General features: G+C 39.9%; 1 protein-coding gene across 1 annotated transcript; it reads right to left on the bottom strand.

Annotated features, from left to right (window-relative positions):
* Positions 1 to 1,418: 1,418 nt before the first annotated feature.
* Positions 1,419 to 15,055, bottom strand: atp8b5b (ATPase phospholipid transporting 8B5b; the record flags this gene model as incomplete). The annotated part of the gene is made up of 27 exons (XM_083930117.1): positions 1,419 to 1,682; positions 2,461 to 2,591; positions 3,565 to 3,703; positions 3,791 to 4,036; positions 4,170 to 4,253; positions 4,647 to 4,870; positions 4,997 to 5,180; positions 5,606 to 5,756; positions 6,157 to 6,262; positions 6,823 to 6,934; positions 7,744 to 7,908; positions 8,021 to 8,136; positions 8,471 to 8,659; positions 8,969 to 9,134; positions 9,232 to 9,275; positions 9,373 to 9,581; positions 9,693 to 9,886; positions 10,324 to 10,412; positions 12,164 to 12,322; positions 12,664 to 12,746; positions 12,854 to 12,924; positions 13,154 to 13,226; positions 13,364 to 13,425; positions 13,598 to 13,696; positions 14,572 to 14,685; positions 14,827 to 14,885; positions 15,001 to 15,055. 27 exons carry the CDS (start codon positions 15,053 to 15,055, stop codon positions 1,419 to 1,421), a joined length of 3,588 nt encoding a protein of 1,195 aa, XP_083786243.1.
* Between the last annotated feature and the right edge of the window lie 4,146 nt (positions 15,056 to 19,201).

Raw genomic sequence — 19,201 nt, 5'->3', positions numbered from 1 at the left:
GTAACGGCATACAGTATTTCTGGGCATTTCCCAAAGCTAACCATAAGCCATTATAGCCATTTGCTACAGTATTTATTCATGCTTGAGATAGGTAATGTACTTTTCTCTTTTGTCAAATCTTCACAAACAGTCTCCTCTGGCAGCTGTGAGCAGGGACTGTTTAAAGAGAAATCTTGTTGTTGTGTTCAAGGACATGGTGAGATTGGAGAGTCAGCTGTTTTATGAATAAAGTGTTAAAAAAGGAATCACTTCAAATTATTACAAGCTAACAAACAATAAAAAAGATGCTAACTACATTCTGATATGTCTGTAGGCCATAGACCGGTGAGCCGCGAGCAGTAGAGACGGGCAGGGCCTGAGGCCAGATGCAGAATTATTATTATTATTCATTTTATTATTATTTCATTTATAAAATTCATGTTAAACTAAATATTAATTATAGCAGAGTATTTAAAATGTGTCTGGAGGTATACTTTAAAGTGTAATTCCAGCACAAGATCATCCCATGGTCTTTTTTGCGGCACTTACATACATCAAATAAGGCATCAAGACAGTTTTTTCCATGTAACAACTATTAAAAGAGAATTCCCGGAGAGTCACTAACAGCCGGACGTGGCTAACAGGAATTGGCTCGGGGCATTAGGGGTAAGGCATTGAAATTACTTTTTTTTTTAAATAATACTGCTCAAAATGACACCAAACCTCTGCAGTAGCATGATAACAGTCCTTACACATAAAATGAAGCATCAATGGGCTCCTTCCATTTGGATTGCATTTGCCGATCAACTTGAATGGACTTTACTACGAGAGGAGCTGGTACCGAGGCCAGTTGGTACGGATATAAGTCTTTCAAAACCCTCTTTTAATAAACTCTGGGTTCGCTGACTACGTTGTTCGTGATCCGTATTATGTGTAGTAATGCCTTCACCGTGCTGCCCCGAGCTAATCAGTGTTGTTGCTGTTAGTGACTCTCCCGGATTTCTCCATTAATAGTTCATACACAGAAAAACTGTCTCGATGGCTTATTTGATGTATATAATTGCTAAAGAAGACCATGGGATGATTTTGCGCCGGAATTACACTTTAAGGCAATTAAATGTTGGCTAGTTGTAGTTGTAATGAAATAAACTGAAACCAATATCTATCTGGAAGGAAGAAAATAAAATACTCTGGTAGCAGCAGCAGCCGTGCAGACCGGAGTATATCATTACTGCAGTTGTACTTATTAACCTAAAATATTTCCACAGTGTCTGTTTTTTTCTAATGGATCAACATTCATCCATTAGAAAAAAACAGACTCATCAGACTCTAAGTATAAAGGTTTGGAATCAGGGAACAATCTTGATCGCAAGTTTAACCCTGTGCTCCAAAACGAGCACTTAAAATGCTGGTCACGCACACTGTGTTCTACGTCTCGTCTAAGGGCTCTGTGGGCCCTCTGGCTCCTCTGCGATAGTGCGGTAGTGCTGCGGCTGATTCTGAGCCAATGGAGAGTCTGTTTCCGTAAACACGGCCGGGCGATTCCTTAGGGGTAGCTTCAGCAGGAACCTCCGAGATGTCACCAGATCACCGTAGCCCTGGGCGTGGGAGAAGGCGTAGCCAGACCGACGGCTGATACGCCTGGTAGGTGGGCGGCGAGGTGCAGGAGCTGGCAGTGCCTCCTTCCGCACCTTATGTCTCACCTAGAAGAGGGACAGAAGGACATGTCTTTAATGCAGACATACAGTACACATATATGTACATTTGGTCATTTGTTGCGGTTTATTGTTATTAATTCACACACTTTTCCAGCCATCTACCTCTATAATGTTTTTAATAACGTCTTTATAATGATAGCATTTGACATGACACACAAACTCCTGGCTTGTGTATTCTTATCCCAAATTACTTTAAGGCTCTATATTTAAATATTCGTTATATGAACGGCAATGTTACAAATGCCAACAAAGTCCATAGTCATTAAAAAAAAAAAATCTTGACAACTAGCTTGTTAATGTTTATTACACAGCTCATGTTTACAAGAATTAATGTTATTTTGACGAAAGCAAGTCATTGTGACTACCTTAAGAGTGCACCAAATAAAGGTGAAAACAGACATACTAATATATGGGAATGTATACAGCAGCAGACACAATAACTCCCCTACAGTAACAGTTCAAATTGTGTATTAAAACAAAGTACGACTAAGTGGCTACTCTCATAAACTAAACTAAGCTAATCAAATGTGACAGCTAGAGACATCTTTGAGTAAATAGCAGGTTGATCAATCCATGATAGTCATCCTTTTTTTTTCCTTTGCGGCCTTAACCATATCCCTTTATTATGTTAAATATTGTAACCTGAAACGTGAGTTTAAATGACGTCTTGCCATATAACACGATTTACCATCACAGAATGATAAGTATATTTTTAGAAGTAAAAACAGGGATGCATAAAATACTACATCACATGTTATCTCACCTTGTCGTTGATGGTGGGCCGAAGCTGAATGAGAAGGAAGCGGAAAGCCACCACAGGCAGAATACAGAGGAGGGAAGTCAGGAATATGGTGAGCCACACGTTAGGCTGGTTCAGAGAGTTTCTTGCGGTGCCTGCAGTTCCAAAAGCACCAGACCAGTAGTAAGATTCACATAGTAAAATGCTTTATTATACCTATATTATTGTATATGGGTTGTAAGTGAATATGCACATATTTGCACGACTCAGATAAAATGCATGAGCTAGGATTGTCATTTGTATATGGAGACTTAGGGCGTAGCAGGATTATTGGGAACCCCATTCTGAACTATTTTTAACAGTGACGTGTCCTTGCGTGTTGAGGTTTCGAAGTGTGTGTCGAGTAATCAAGAAAGTTTTTTGAGAAGCGCGTATCTTTAGATGACTTATGGGGTGAGGTTTCGAAGCCTCGTGAGCCGGCAATACCTTATTCGGCAAACTGTTCAAGAATGGTTAGCTGGTTTGCTGTGTCATTCGAAATTTAAGGGGAATCGAAACGCAATGTATATCCCAACTTTTCTCTGTACCTCAGCTTCATCTGTGCCCTGTGAAAGGGTGATTTCTAAAGCAGGTGAAACCCCTAGAAACTGCCGCTAGCACTGTGGAAAAGTTACTTTTTAATAACATTAATAAAATGTCCCATTCACATCACAACCCTCTCTTCCCATTTTGTTTCAACTTTCCCCTCTGTCCCTGCCATCATTCTATCAGAAAAAGTATATTATTTGTTTGATTAGCATTATCATTTATTTTAGCACAATTCAAACCAAAGCTTCACTCACCAAAGCCATGGTGGTGTCAATATAATCACTACTGAGCCTGTTTTAAATTTATTGTCCACTTGATGGCACAGTAGAGCAAATGAAGCACCGTGGAGCTTCGGCCTATGAGTGAACCAATTGAATGGAAAGCTTTGATGCTTCATCACGCCACCACTAATTTTTATTATCATTGTTGTTGGCCTGTTATAAAACATGTTAACATCTACAAATTGGGCTATGTATGCTTTTGGAAATCTCAGTAAGGGCACTAAAAACCTGCCTCTATAAATGAAATGAATCTACTCACCGATGAAGGGGAAAACGGAGGTGAAGATGAGGAACATGCCGTTGCTGTACATGGTTAATGTGATGGCAAAGTAAGCGGCCAAGCTCCCCCATACAAAGAACTGGTTCACTGCTGTCCAGTAATAAGTGTCCAGACACAGCTGAAAAATGTCAAAGTATTTCCTTTTTATTACTAAATCCTGTAAACTTATTGGCTGCTGTGTTGTGACAGTGACAGTTTTCCTCACCTGTATGTTCATCACAATCAGCAGGCAGGTCTGCGCCAATAAAGCAAAGGACTGATAGTCTGCGATGTCTTTGCCGTCATCTCGGACTGTGTCTTGCATGGCGGCCCATGGGATGAAGAAGAGAATGAGGGAGCTGTAGCAGCTGTGCATCATGCAGCGCACAAAGGCTTTCTTACTGAAGTACATGTTCAGCTGGCCTGGAGAGTAGAGCTGAGGGTACTGGAAACTCCAGCGGTCGTTCACATCCTACAGAAACGGAGGATTAGAGAGAGAGAGAGGCCCAGAGGACAAAGACGGGGTGTGAACCACTGATGAATGATACTATATTAAATAGAATTAAGTTTCTGAGCAATTTCGAACTTTCCCCTTTAGTGCATACCTGGTCAAAGAGGCTCATGCCGAGGACAGGAAGAGCTGTGTAAACCAGGTTGTACAAAGTGATGAACCACTCATCATACACAGTCTATGAACAAGAGCAACAAAAGACAATTTAACATTTAAACGCAGCATTGATACGATGTATGTAGTTAAGCATACAGCTCTTGAATCAGCAATTTAGGAAACTATTTGTATTCTGCTGGGTGTTGTTCCTATTCATCAAGTCTGCAATAAATACTATTGTGAATACAACAATATAACTTTTGTGATGCATTTTATGTACTCTCATTATTCTCGCAATTTTCGGGTAGTATCTCGTGGTTTCATTCACAGTGGTCTTGCGGTACTGCATTATATTGTACATTGTATGCTCTTTATGACAGCACGGCATTATAAAATCACCTGGCTCCTTATTTTTTCCCTCTGCATATAACCCAATAAATGATGTAACGTCATATTTCCAGTGCACGTCCCTCACCTGTGCAGAGAAGCCACAGAAGAAAGCGTACCAGAAATGCACGAAGGTGAAGGTAAAGTTCTTGTAAAAGAAATATCGTAGGAACTTGCACATGCGAAGGTAGGACCAGCGGCCGTGCACCAGCAGGAGGCGCTGAAGGTAACGGAACTGGGCAAAGGAGTAGTCACTGGAGAGCACCGCCTGCATGCCCTCCTGACCGCTGATGCCGACGCCGATGTGAGCAGCTGAAGGACGGACAGAGAACAAAAGAAACAGAATTCACACAATGAGTTACGCTCACTATTTTCTAGCTGTCTGGTCCAAAAGCTCTGCAGTTCTGTAGTAATCATGTCCGAATGGAATGAGCTCACCCTTGATCATGCTGACATCGTTGGCCCCATCTCCAATGGCCAGAGTGACAGCCTGCTTGTATTTCTTTACCAGCTGAACCACCTGGGCCTTCTGCAGAGGGGTGACCCTGCAGCAAATCACTGTCTGACACATGCATGCTGTCCTAAGCAGCTCCAGCTGCAAGTTCTGCTCCAGTGCAAAGGCCTGAGGACCAGAGGGAAGAAGGGATTAGAGGACCATAATGAGGTCATAACGTCATGCCCCCCCCAAAAAAAAGAATTCAACGCCAAAAACAAATTTACACACTTCCAGGAATACAGTAAATTCCAGTGAAGAAATAATTGATCCTTCATTTCTTTTTTGTTGGCCTACAGTAGTTGGATGTTAATAGACAAAAAATCAGCCTGTAATCAGAAGCAGCCTGTAAAATACCGAAGTGCATGTTTTAATTGTACAATGTGGTGACTTGTCAGCTAAAATGATTACATTTTTGGGTCCAGGCGGAGAAAAAAAGAAATCACGGAGGACTTTTTCTGGATTGACAATATACGGAGACAAACAAGTACAACATTTTGTGTTGATTCAGCAGCAAGTGAAAGTAGAAAAGTGCCTGAAAAAAGCTTTCTTACCAGACTGTGTCCATTTATAACCAGGGCATATTCTCCATCCACCTTGTCATCCTCCACTCTCTCTATCTTCTTAAGCCAAAACAGGCCTGCGCGAGCCTTGATCACAGATGGCTCCTCTGCTGCTTCTGGACACATTTTCCTTCTCGCTTTCCTAAAAAACAGGAGGAAATGGGGATGGTAGGGAGAGTTACTAAAAACCTCTGACATTTTATTATGAACTGTATTCTTTCTTTCTTTTTTCAAAATAATGGGTTTGTGATGAAAACACTCTTAATCTGCCCAACGACTTAACATTTAGGACGGCTTACTTTGCACAGTGGTAACTACACTAAATAACAAGGCATCAAAAAGCATCAAACATTAATGTTTATGTCCAACACATTTTTTGGTATTTTTGTATGCATGTGTTGCAAACAAAAATGCCTACTGAATGATACAATTTTTAAATTAGTATATTGAAACAGCCTCTGATCAGCAGATGATACATGTGTTGCATTAATTTGTTTCTGACTTGCTGTACTAATAATAATAATAATAATAATAAAACTTACTGTAGCTCCTCTTTGACTCCTTCAGCCGTGTTGGCTGCCACAATGAAAATATTCTTCATCTCCTCTCTCAGCATGTTGCAGGAATAGCCGATATTCTCAGCGGTCTCTGTTTCAAAACATCGATATTTAAAATCACCGTGATTCAATTCCTCCGTCATACATGCCAACCATTCACTCTCTGACTCTCTTGAGTTCACCTACAGTTAACACAGACTGGATGTTTAAGTGTGTCATGTGAACCCTTGGAGATTAGGTACTGAGGGCTCCTGACGTATTGAGATTAACAGTGAGGAAATATGAAAATATACAGTATTTCGCAGTATATCACTGTATTCCTTCAACCATCTTGAAATGTGTGATTTGAAGAGGTGAGGTGGTTCGGGCATCTGGTAAGGATGCCCCCTGGGTGCCTCCCTAGGGAGGTGTTCCAGGCACGTCCAGCTGGGAGGAGGCATCGGTGAAGACCCAGGACTAGGTGGAGAGATTATATCTCCACACTGGCCTGGGAACGCCTCGGGATCCCCCAGTTAGAGCTGGTTCATGTGGCCCAGGAAAGGGAAGTTTGGGGTCCCCTGCTAAAGCTGCTGCCCTCACGACCCGACCCCGGATAAACGGATGAAGATGAGATGAGATGAGATGAGATAGACAGTGTGTGATGTCACTTACCCTGTTTATCCCCAGTCAACACCCAGATTTTGATGTCAGCTTTTGCCAGTTGCTCTATGGTCTGGGGCACGCCGTCCTGCAGCTTGTCCTCCACAGCTGTCGCTCCCAACAGCTAAAAAACAAAGAGAACAGGGTGGTAATGTGATGTTAAAAGGAACATTTTTAAAGCCATGCTCATACACAAATCAATGCTGGTCTGAGGCAGTGTTCCACCATTTCTTAGTGTCTCATCTAATTTGTTACAGACCGGGATTAACAGTGTATTAGTCATAATCCGTAAGATTTGAGATATCTTGTTCCTAGCGGCCACTTTGGCAGTAAGATGTTATTGCAGGTGAGCCTGTTGTTTCAGAGCCCTCCATCTCCTTCACGTTCGCGGTCACTATGTGTGTTGTCTTTTTTAAAATTCTTTTGTTAACTTTATTGAATCCTTTTCACCTCTCTACTTCCAGTCCGTTCCCTATATGTTACCCTCTTCAATCCAAACACATAGGTTCCTCTTATACTTCTGCCGTTACTACAACCCGATTCAGGAGTACGAAGTTCGTGATTTCCAATTACAATGAAACGCAGCATAACCGGCAGTGACGAGCTCCGCCTGCAGACCAACCACTGTCAGCAGCGTCACTAACATTACGGCCCAATTGCATTTATAGAGGGAATATCACCACAGACACGGATTACTCGGCAAAAAGGCAAGTAGAAGTGCTGTCATTAGTGGGTCATATTTTCAATCAGCATTGTTTTAACTCACTCTTTGATAGGTAGTAATTTAACAGACAGTTAACTAGATGAAAACCTCCAGATTATATCTTTATATTCCAAATAAGCAGGCAACTAAAATACCAACCGAGAAGTTAACCAGCCAACTGCTGAGTCAATCAGATGATCTAGCAATTCGTCAAAGTATTCAGGACTAACCAGCAGGTCTTTCTCTATCTCTTCATAAAGTGCATCAAGTCTCTCCTCACGGTCATCCATGGCGGTGCTGGCCTCATGGTGGCGCTGTTTCCACTCATCCATGTAGCTCTCGTCCAAGTCCTTGTAAGCCAGAACCAGTGTGCGGAGGCCTTCGCCTGCATACTCCTATTTTAGTCAGACAGTACAGAGCAGTTGAAAACAAAAAAAATCTTCACCATTTCTGAATATACTTTATATTCAATATCGAAGCACACATCGCATAGATCCAATTACTTACGCTGAGGTGATCGGTGGTAACTTTCATCAATGTGTTACAGGACGGGTCCAGTCTCTCATAGATGATGGTGTCTGCTCCTTTGCAGAAAAGAGTCAACTTGCCTTCGGGGTTACGCACTGGAAATCATGGCAGAAGTCGTTTAGTGAGGACAGAGTCATGAGGTCTGACATAAACTCCATCATGACAGATTGCATAAATTTAAATGAACATATTGGAAAGTATAATGCAAATTTGATAATTTCCTCAATTTACAAGGTCACTCAACGCTCAACAGAAATCTCAGTTAAGTAGGTTTCTTTTAAAATGGTAATTATATATAACTATGTGATGAATTCAATGTCTAGATTCCCCAATATGACCTTCTTTTAAAAATCTATAGTAACTCAAACATCAAATTTTGGCAACATGCAAAAAATAGAAGTCAAAAATTGTAGCACTACGTCCTCTTACCTATCACTGACATTCTCTTGCGCACATTATTGAAGTCAAGAACAGCCAGAAGTTCATATGTGACATTTCTCCCCATCTCCACGGTCATGATGGTCTCTGGCGTGCGCGAGCGAAACACAAACCCAAAGTTTCTCGCCGCGGTCACCAGAGCGCCCTCATCAGGAGACTGAGCCTGATAGTAGAGCTCCCCTGCCAGGAGATAGAGATGACAAGTGAGCAAAGGAAGAAAAAAGAAAAAAATTAAAAAAATTTGCTACAGGGTCCTTTTTTAATACTCTGGCATGTTTATTCTTTTGGAAATCAGCTTTGGTTAGGAATTTCATTTCTTCCTGGGATATGAAGAGTAAACAAAGGAATCTGTATTGTTTAGGACTGAGCTCTAAAAGTATTACACACAACCGTGCAAAACCGATTTAAGAACATGAGCAGTGTTGTTTTTCTGTTGTGAACCTTTTGCAGCCATGTACACACAAAACTGTTCCATAAGAGGACGCTCACCCTCTTTCTTTTCCTCAGGCATGACGGTGTGGCACAGAGCCAGCAAGCGGAAGAAGGCCTGAGCTTCCAGATTTCCCTCTTTCACTGTGTCCACCAGACTGTGGTCGTGAAAGATGAACTTTGGATCAGCCAGCTTGTTCCAGGAGAAATCCACTTTCTCCGTCTTCTGCAGAGAAAATGAAACAGACAAGAGAAACAGAAGGGTTGAAGGTAATACATACTTTACAAAAATATACAATTGTGTATCAGTATTCTCCTCTCACCTCTGTTATTTCCACCCTTTGACCAGAAAAGTCAAACAGCTCCCCTTGAATAACAGAGAAATACACTCCAAAATCAATCATTCAGCCTGTGCTGGTGTGTCCATTCAACTTTGTTGTTTGTATAAAAGCAGAGCAGCTCACCGTAAGCTTTCCCATTTATGGAGCACTTGTTGAATGTCATGATGTTCTGCGTTAGCGTGCCGGTCTTATCGCTGAAGATGTATTTGATCTGGCCCAGCTCCTCGTTGAGCGTGGTTGTCCTCGCCTGGGCAGGAGTGTCGTTCTTGGGGTAATACATCTTTCTGTCCCAGTCTATGTAGAAGCTGTTCCCTAGGCGGATGATCTCCACACTGACATCAATATACATTGGGATAAGTGTCAGACATGCAGGGACGCCAGACTTGTCACGATTACTTTAGCTGCTTTCTGATTTTTTTTTATCTTTCTGTGCGGGAACGTACCTGACGTAAAGAGAAATAGGCACCACGGTGTTGAGGATGATGACGTAGGACCAGAAGGAGAGGAAGGACGAGAGGGACGCATCAACCCCTGGGTCACGAGGGAGGAATGCTGTGAACACTGAGCCCTCCCTCACCTCCCAGATTGCATTGCCGATGGCCAGAACGGTGCACATAGATGCCAGGAAACCAAAGATCTGATAGATTCAAGATATCGCACATCTTGATATTTAAAGAAACACATATCACACTGATGATAGCAATGAGTTAAAAAGCAATCTGCATTTCAAAATCAATGCTTTAATAAAGGTATTGCATGAGTGAACTCAAGGTGCATTAAGTAATCTATGACTTTTATTAACTTGCGCTGTATCAATAACGAGCAGGAAGAGGAACAACACTGATAAGTTCCCTCCCAGTAGCTTTATTTATAGACTTTGTAACTTCACGTTATCTAAATCAGATCACATAAAGGATTTTACTTCATGCTTCCAAATGTTTGAGGATTCATACATGCGTGTTTACTTGGCGACTAAATACTTTTGATAACATTTGAGGCCAAAGTATTTTCTGGCTGAAACATACATGTGAACTTGTGTATGTGTGTGGCAGCGAGCATGGACATGAAACTCACACACAACACCAGGACATTCATCAGGTGATCAATGCTCGTCCGTTTGAATATTGTCTTTCCACTATTCTGCATCAGCTTGGTGTCGGGACCTGGAAAGATTCAATCTCTTGTTAAGATACACTGGAAATCGTGCAGATAGAGGCAGGCTTTCAGCATTGGAAGAGTCCGTTTTGATGAGAAGATCTACCTCTTAATCTTTCATTAATATGTACAGCAGGCTAATGTTCAATGTATTGTATAAGTTTGTAATTACAGTATTGTCATTTACCTTTTTGAGTTCAAATTCTTTCTTTGTCCTCACAAGCAATGTTAGCCTATAGGCTGAGTGACATTGTAAAGTGCATGTGGGCCTGTAGTGTTAAATGCAAGCTAGAGAGAGTTGGGTTGAGGCAGCAGCTCATTCTTAAAATACAAGTTACCTTTCTGTCTTAAAGAAAAAAGTTTGCCATCAAACAGGCACACTGTAACACGTCAGCGTTAGCTGCTTTCAAAGTACCTGTCTTTTTGTTTCTTTAGTTTCATTCAGGTTCTATTTTTTATTGTTTGCCTTCAATCAGTCAGGCCAATGGATGTGATATTTAATTTAACTGACAAATAATTTCTTATCAGTCAAAGGTTTAAAGTCCGACGTTTAAAGTATATAAATTCTAGCTAACTAAAGCAGGTTGGCCATTTTCCAAAGTGGAAACAATTAACATTAGTTTATGCTACAACAGCCAAAGATTAGCAGCTTGGAAGTAGAGTTACGTTTACTAAACTGAGGGCGCAGATTATTCAATTTGGCAACCCGCCTATAGGACGTCAGCTACTTTAACGTTTATGAAAGGTGCGTTTGGTTTGACGTGACAACCACAATAAATGCGACGTTGCGAATGCAGTAAATATACAGATCTTAACACAATATAGCATTAACTGTAAGGTTAATCATACATATTGATACATTGACTTACCTGTGAGGTGCAGTGTTTTTTTTCTCTTTATCTGCATATTTTCAAAAATATAATACAAACGTGTAGAAATTATTTCGACGTCTATAATTTATTAATAATAAGAAATGTATTTACCAATGATATATTACAAGATTTGTTTTCAAGGAAATGCCCACCTTGTAATTTGATTTCTTTGTATGCATCTATTTATGCTTTATTTATTGTTTTATTTTCTGCCTTTTTATTTTATTGTGTTTTACGTCCTCTCTCTTCCTAAGTTGACTTACGTCATTATAATTTAAAATTGGAATGTTCATTGAAAGGAGAAATGACTGCCTTATGTTTATATATTTGTTTTTCTTTTTGAGTGCGATGCCGAAATGTTCTACAAATGTTTATTTTATGTTATTTGTGAAAATATGAAGTATGAAGCAAATGAAGTTGTAAAAAAACGAAAAAAAAAACGAGGCACCTCACAGGTAAGTCAATGTATCAATATTTACGAGTAGCCTTACAGTTCATGCTATATTGTGTTTAACAATGTACATTGACTGCTTTCCTAAGGTTGCATTTATTGTGGTTGCCAAGGTCAAACCATGGACTGAAACGCACCTTTCATTATCGTTGAAGTAGCTGACGTCATATCCGTAGGCGCGGGTTGCCAAGTTTAATAATCTCTCAGCCCTCAGTTTAGTCGTTAAATACATGGCATAACATAATACATTTTTGGGACTGACACCAGCGGGGCTTCCGTAGGTTAATAAAATGTATTTATTTTCATTTTTCCCGCTGGGACTGCAAACTTGAGCTGTGCAACCCAAACTAAATAGCTGTACCCGTCATGGTCCTCTCGCGCGTTTTGTCACCACATTATCATTGTTCCGGTATCTGCGGTTGGAGCAGCTGTTTACCTCCGAAGATGACCAGGCCGAAGCACCAGTCGGTGTTGCGCAGGGTGCATCCTCTGAGCAGCACCTTGTCGTTGTCCAGAGAGTAGGTCTGCCCGTCGAGCTTCAGGGTCCCTTTGAACTTGTCCAGACGGTTGTTGGGAGGCTCGCACCGCACTTCACCTGAGAGAAACAGCTAAGTGTCAGCAACACAAGGTAACTGTTCTCCATTTCAGAAATACACGATTTGCCTCCCCCAACAATCTAATTTAGTGGCCAAACAGTGAAAACAGCATATTTGTATCTCAATGATAAACTAACTAAACTAAAGTTTTTAAAGCACTTTTTAAGTAGCCATATTGGAGCAATTTGATGGAAAAGATACACCAGGGGGGGGAAGTAATATCTTGACCGAAAGGCCACTATAAAAATGTTTTCCCCTAGCATGGTACTCAGTAAAGAAGCCATTTTGCAATTTAAAAAATCTGGGCGCCTGTTTAATGATGTGTCTTTCAGCTTCTCACCATTGAAGCCAGCCAGAGCGTTAATGCTGTCTCCCATCTCTCCAGTTACAGTCAGGGCCTGCTTCACCTTCAGATTGGTTTCACTGGGGGAGACCAAGAGGACATGAGAAGGATGTGACTGAAGGGAAATCCAAGACAGTGTGAGACATCAGCTGTCAGCAACAAACACACACACACACTGCAAACTCACCCATCTAATTCAGCTGTTTCTACATAGACCAGGTTGAGAGGCTCACTGCTGGATAGCAACATAAGGTCCGCCTAAAATGAAAGCAGCATAAACACAGTTTGGATACCTCGAAGTTTAGAAGATAGTAAGATGAGATCAACTTTACTATCACCTGCAGGGACTTTGACTCATTTAGCTGTAATCACTGAAAGCATCAAAGTGTACAGAACAGCAATATGCTATAAAATGCCAAAATACACACACAGTTAACATTCCCTGGAAATGACAGCTTGATTTTTACCCTGGCATCTCAGTACTTACTGTGACAAACTGATTATTCTCCAGTTTGATTATGTCTCCAACCTGAACATTCATCCATTTTTCACTTCTCAGTCTGCCAGAAAAATGTAAGCATAAAACATAATATGAAATCACAACGCAACACAACTGTTTAAATCTTAAAGCTGCAGCTTACTTCATGAGATAATATTGAATTTTGATTTATATAAATTTGCATCTTAAATGACTCACTCTCCGTCAATGAGGACGTCCACCATGCGGTTGTTCACTTGCCTGTCGCTTTTGTGTCTGTTCTGCTCAGATGACACAGGATGAAGAGAAAACAGTGAAAAAGATTTGGATTCAATTGCAAACTCAAATCCAGATGCTTATTTTCTGTCTCAATATTGAGTGGAATCCTCCTTTGGTTATTTAACAATGTGCTGTGTTTCAATTTAGCGATAAATTATTATAATTTTAGCTTACTATGTCGTCGCTGGCGTCTTTGACTGCTGTCATAGATAACACCAAAATCAGAGGGACGGCGGTGGTGAACCAGGAGAGGGAGGAGATTTGTGGGATTACCTGTCGACAGAACACACACACACACAATTAAAATGCTTGAATATTTTGGACTAAATTATGCACTATTTCAGATAATCCTTTATGAGTCCCTCAGTGGGGAAATTTGCATCAAAGGGGATAGTGTAATAACAATAGCATCAGTAAAAATGCCAGATATAATAAATGCATAAACAGTAAAAAATAAAAAAGAAGTAAAACGAAATGCAGTCAACTATAAAAGATTCCAAGTAAACAGTAAAAAAGTAAACAATAAAAAGGCAGTAAACAAAAGAAAAGGCAGTAAATAGTAAAAACAAAAAAAGGAATTCAAAAGTAAAACCTGCAATGAACAGTAAACATTCAAATATGTAAAATAAACAGACTGAAATGTTATAACAGTATAAAAACAAGTAAACAACAAAAAGGCAGTTAATAGTAAAAAAAAAGTAAACAAAAAAGGCAGTAAACCGTAAAAGAAAACAAGTAAACAAAAGAAAAGGCAGTAAACCGTAAAAGAAAAGGCAATAAATAATAAAAACAAAAAAAGGAATTAAACAATAAAAAAATGCAATTAACAGTAAAAATCCAAATATATAAAATAAACAGACTGAAAGGTTAGGTGTACATTGATATTGTACATGAGTGATCATGTGAGATCACATCAGTTGGTGGTATCTCTTTTAAGACACATTTATTGACACAAAATAAAAATATTCTGGAAACTAAATAAGGTTGAACCCCAAATTCCGTTAGCATAGATACCCTTGGCCATGCTACATTTGTGAAAATTCTTAGTCATTGCATTATGTAAAGCCGTAAAGCCTAAGACCACCCTGTACAATCCGCGTTGCCGTGCATCACATCACAAAAGGAGGTAAACAAAGGAAAATGTCTACCTGAAGGACCATGAGGAAAAGGAAGTAGGCATTGGCGAGCCTCCGGAACTGCTCGAAGAGGTTTAGTGGCAGGAAGGTGAAAAGGTTGTATTTGGAGGTCTTGATGGCATTGTCCTGAAATAGAGGAAAGTGAAACACGAACGTGACAAAATAATCAAATTACTTCAAGAGAGCACACAACTATCTGCCAGAGACGGACTGTTTATTTATGTCACCTGTCGTATACACAAAGAACGTTTTAGAGCCCCTACTTACAGCATAGCGGTACGAGAGATTGAAAGGTCTGTCATTAGCTCGGAAGTGTCTCTCCTCCTCTGCGAAAAAAAGATTCAGAGCGAGAGAGGGATGAAGAACAAGAAACACTCGGTAGAAGACATATAAAGACAAAAGGTAACATCTAAGGTACAATTTCTACAAATCGGATCTCACCTCTCTTTTGCTCGTTCCCACATAACTGGCCAAAGTTTGACGCTAGCGACCCCATCTTTAGCTCAGTTTCTTCATGCTCCACACCTAGAGAAAGAGTATGTGTATATTTATATAGCCGAGTGACCAATAGTTAGTGAAGCTAAGAAGCGTTTCTTTAAAGTTGGACCATTCAGAGATAGCAACTGAGAGGGGAAACTGGCAAAAGGGAGGAGGAACCACTTTATTTATGGACATAAGTCATGTTTTTGGGTACAATTTTAGTTCAGTGTAAAAAAACTATACAGATATCCAAGTACTGCTACCATAGCTTTTATTTAAGAAACTGACACTGCGTCAAGAAAATGACACGTAAGCTACAACTATTAAGTATTTAGACTTTATGAATCAGCTCCTCTCTGAAATGATCATGGTTAATGTTACACAGACCCTGGTTTGCTCTTATATCCATAAAATGAAAGTAGATTTCTGTAACACTATTACGTGATATTTAAAAGGGAGACAACACCTGAATTAAGAATTCCAATATGTTATGTCCATGGTCTTGGAAAGTTTGTGAACCTGGGCTACTCTCAAGTCTAAAAGGTGTGATGTCATCAAGTATAAAGTTTAGAGCTTAGACAATGAATCAGTCCCACACATTATATTGGATGACACAAATTGTATATTGGAGAGAGTTGCTCATGTTTACTATACTGTCTGAGATCATATTAATAACATGTATGAATTTTGAAAATTGGTTGATTTCCCCTTTTGAATAAGAAAGCATTTTAGACACGCACGAGTCGTTATTTGGAGTAAAATCAGGCAACATCCTCGAGAATTTATCTGCGCTGCAGAGCTGTAAAGACATCTAGCCGCTCCCTTCTCAACCCTTTGTACCACAGTGAAATCTGTGGCAGATAATCCATAAGCAAAAAGATTAAGATAGCGATAAGACCATGAACATTTGACTTGTCCAGAATCTGGAAAGACAAAGAAGAAGACTGAATGCAAAACATGACAGAAAATCTAGTTTTTGCTTCATATTTGTGTTTTCCTGCATCTTGGAAAAACAGCAGATCATTTCCAAAACGGAACAGGAAGATTCTGAGTCGTCCACAGTGAAATCCATAACAATAGAAACCACCAGATCTCAGCGGCTGATTGTCGCCCCCACAGAAACAGAAACAGCCATTTTCCTTCATGTCCTCCACATAAAAGGAAATTATAAATTAAAAGGATTGGACAGGCATGTTTCACTCACTCAAATATGAAATCAAACGAGTTATTGTGTGAATCTGAAGTGATTGAGCCACTTGGCTTGGACTTTGAATGGTCGTGTTTAAAATGTTTCTCGCATTTCAAAGGTTTAAAGTGTGAGCCCGTTTGTGATCATCTTTCGCAGCCACCGTTTTCCCAATTTATGCAAACAAATGAAAAACAGACACATACCTCAAACAAAAAAGTGATTTCCTGTGTAAGTCCTGCACACACATAGACACAGGAGCACAGGGCCCCGAAAAAAGGGGGGAAAAAACTACAATTATAAATCCTCTCTTTGCTTCCGCCTCAGGTAAGGTAAACGTCTTTGGACGTCCAGGCACCAGCAGAGCAGAGGGTTTGACTGGGGCCTCCGGCTGGATGAAAGACACGCAGGATGGACGACAGGTGAAATGGTGTGGTGGTGAGAGAGGCACCTACAGAATAGGTTTCAGGTTCATGCAGGAAGAGCTGGGATCCCCCTGTGCCTAACAGCTCACGGCTTGAGCAAACAGTGCAGCGATCTTTGGACCTGGATGGTGAGACAGGGCAGTAAAACAACAGCACAGGTGAATAGCTCTAGCTTCCAGCCAATCAGGGTGCGTTACACACCCTGTGATGGGTGCACATGCGCAGATATTTTCAATATCAGCTCCTTTTATCCATTTCACATTTTGCCTCTTTTATAGGTGTAAGAAAGCAGTGCAATTGTTGCATTTTTGAAGTTTGAATTTTAATGACTTGCTTACTAAAATGATAGCTGTGAATGGCCAGGCGCTTTCATAAATGGAATTTAATACCTGGGCTCCAACACAAAGGAACGCTGTGTCGTCCAGGGGACCTCAACATTAACCGCTTGCTAAATTGCACACACAAGAATACATACATAAGCCCAGCTGCATGTATGCACAGATGTGCATGCGAAAGACATGCATATTATGTTTTTAAAGAACTCTTAACTCAACAGGAAACACCTTAGCATGTCTACCATCAAAGTAGAAATAAATAAATGAGTAATACAATTAGTAAGTAATGCATAGTAGTGTAATGCTAAGGAAGCCGCAGTTTGTCGTAAAACTGAAAACATGTACTTACAAAATACACATCCAGAAGGGATGTCTCACTGAAGCTCCAATGTCTGTGTGATTGTTTCGTAGAGGGATGTTGCTCACAAGAGTAATGGGTCTTTAGCTTCCCAGCAGAAAATAGACGCAGGGTAAAACACATCAGGTAAGATAATGTAACACGTGTTTGTGGAACATAGCTCAGTTAGCTGTCTAGCAAGAAAGCTAGAGGACAAATATTGTGAGACGAGATGCACCTCACTGAGCGGTTTTACACCAAGTTCGTGACCAGGTCAAGCCAAACTCATCGCCCAGATAAACTCTCATTTTACAGCTAAACTGTACACTAAAATATGTTTCAATACAGTAACAGATTATTAATTCATATTCAAATAGCACTGCCTAGTTTCACAGTTTGAGCCCGAGACTCCTCGACTGACTTGAATTGGGCGTTGTGGAATCTAGCAGATGCCATTAGGAGCAGACAGGGCAGAGGGTGGCGGTAGAGCTACATGACTTATTTTAGATCATCTGTCTCATTGTGCTGTCAGGATATAGTGACAGTTTCAGCAAAAGTATAATTTACAAAAAGGTACGGACTCCAGCTTTAAACAATATACAGTATGTTCTAATGGAAACACAAAGTATGAACCTGGAAATAAGCATTATATTTCCCCTTTGAGTTGAAAACAAATAAAAGCATATTGACACCAAATTTATAAGACCAACAAAATCCATTTAAAAAAAAAAAGCAGGTCGACATTTATCAATACTTCAATACTTTATACAAAATTCATTGGAATGTTTACACGGTGACAACATTTGAGTTTTGACAATACAACGAAAACACCACAAAAATGCTGTTACTGTGACTGATATACTGTACTCGTGAACTATTGCAGTGGTTTAGTGATAGTGCAAGGGTTAACAAATTTAGAAAAAATCAAAAACGATCAAAAGTGTAACTTGGCACAAGGAACATTTTAAAGAACGGCTATGAAACATTTGTATTCACAAGGGATAAAGTACTGTAACAAAGAGGAATCTGGTTTTGTGGTTTCTACAGAATGGTCTGTTTAAAAATGTGCACACATTGAGGTTCTTATATCAAACATCCTTCTTTAAAAGTAGCATTTTAATATGTTTCCATCAGTTACAAACAAATTCACTGGCACACATCTCATCGTATATTTCTCCTTTTCCGTCCATAAAACATATTATGATTGAAATAATCCCAAACTGTTAGAGGATTTAAGAGAAACATGAACAAAGCATCAGAAGAAACATAACACAAAATATAAGACTGCAAGAAAACCTAGACTAGATATAGTTTGCAATTATCAAAGATAAAAACAGAAAATGATAAGGAACATCACTTGGAAAATGTATTTGACATCATTATTGGCAAAGAAGTGGCTGATCCTCATTGCTGAGAGTCAAAGAAAAAACAAGGATAAAAAAAGATTAAAAAGATACACATAATTAGTTTGTTTTTCCCCCAAAGTAAGGCCACTCAGACAGAGCAGGAAGATAAATGTAAACCATAAATAATTGTATACTCCGAATCAACTCAGCAGCTGAGGAGCTTGTGTTCAAATGTTCAGATATCCTTTTTTGTCTGGAAGAAAAAGTAGTTACCTGAAAGTTCAACATGTAATATTTCTCAACTATAAATGAAGAATTCCAAAAGACAGTCATCACTATAGTCAGTCAAGGACACAAGTAGCTAACTTTATCATTAATTTCATAACAAACACTGAGTTGTCACTTTATTCTAAGGGCGTACATCTCATTTTGACTAACCACTGTGCAAAATCTCAAACACACTCTTCTGGCAAACATGTCCGTCCCCAGCAGTAAACAACATTTGAAATCATGGGCTTTAAAAAGCACAGTCT

Source organism: Echiichthys vipera (genome assembly GCF_963691815.1).
Source record: "Echiichthys vipera genome assembly, chromosome: 16".
Lineage (NCBI taxonomy): Eukaryota > Metazoa > Chordata > Actinopteri > Perciformes > Trachinidae > Echiichthys > Echiichthys vipera.
Note: the sequence above shows the minus strand (reverse complement) of the source record. Positions and strands in the feature narration are given on the sequence as shown.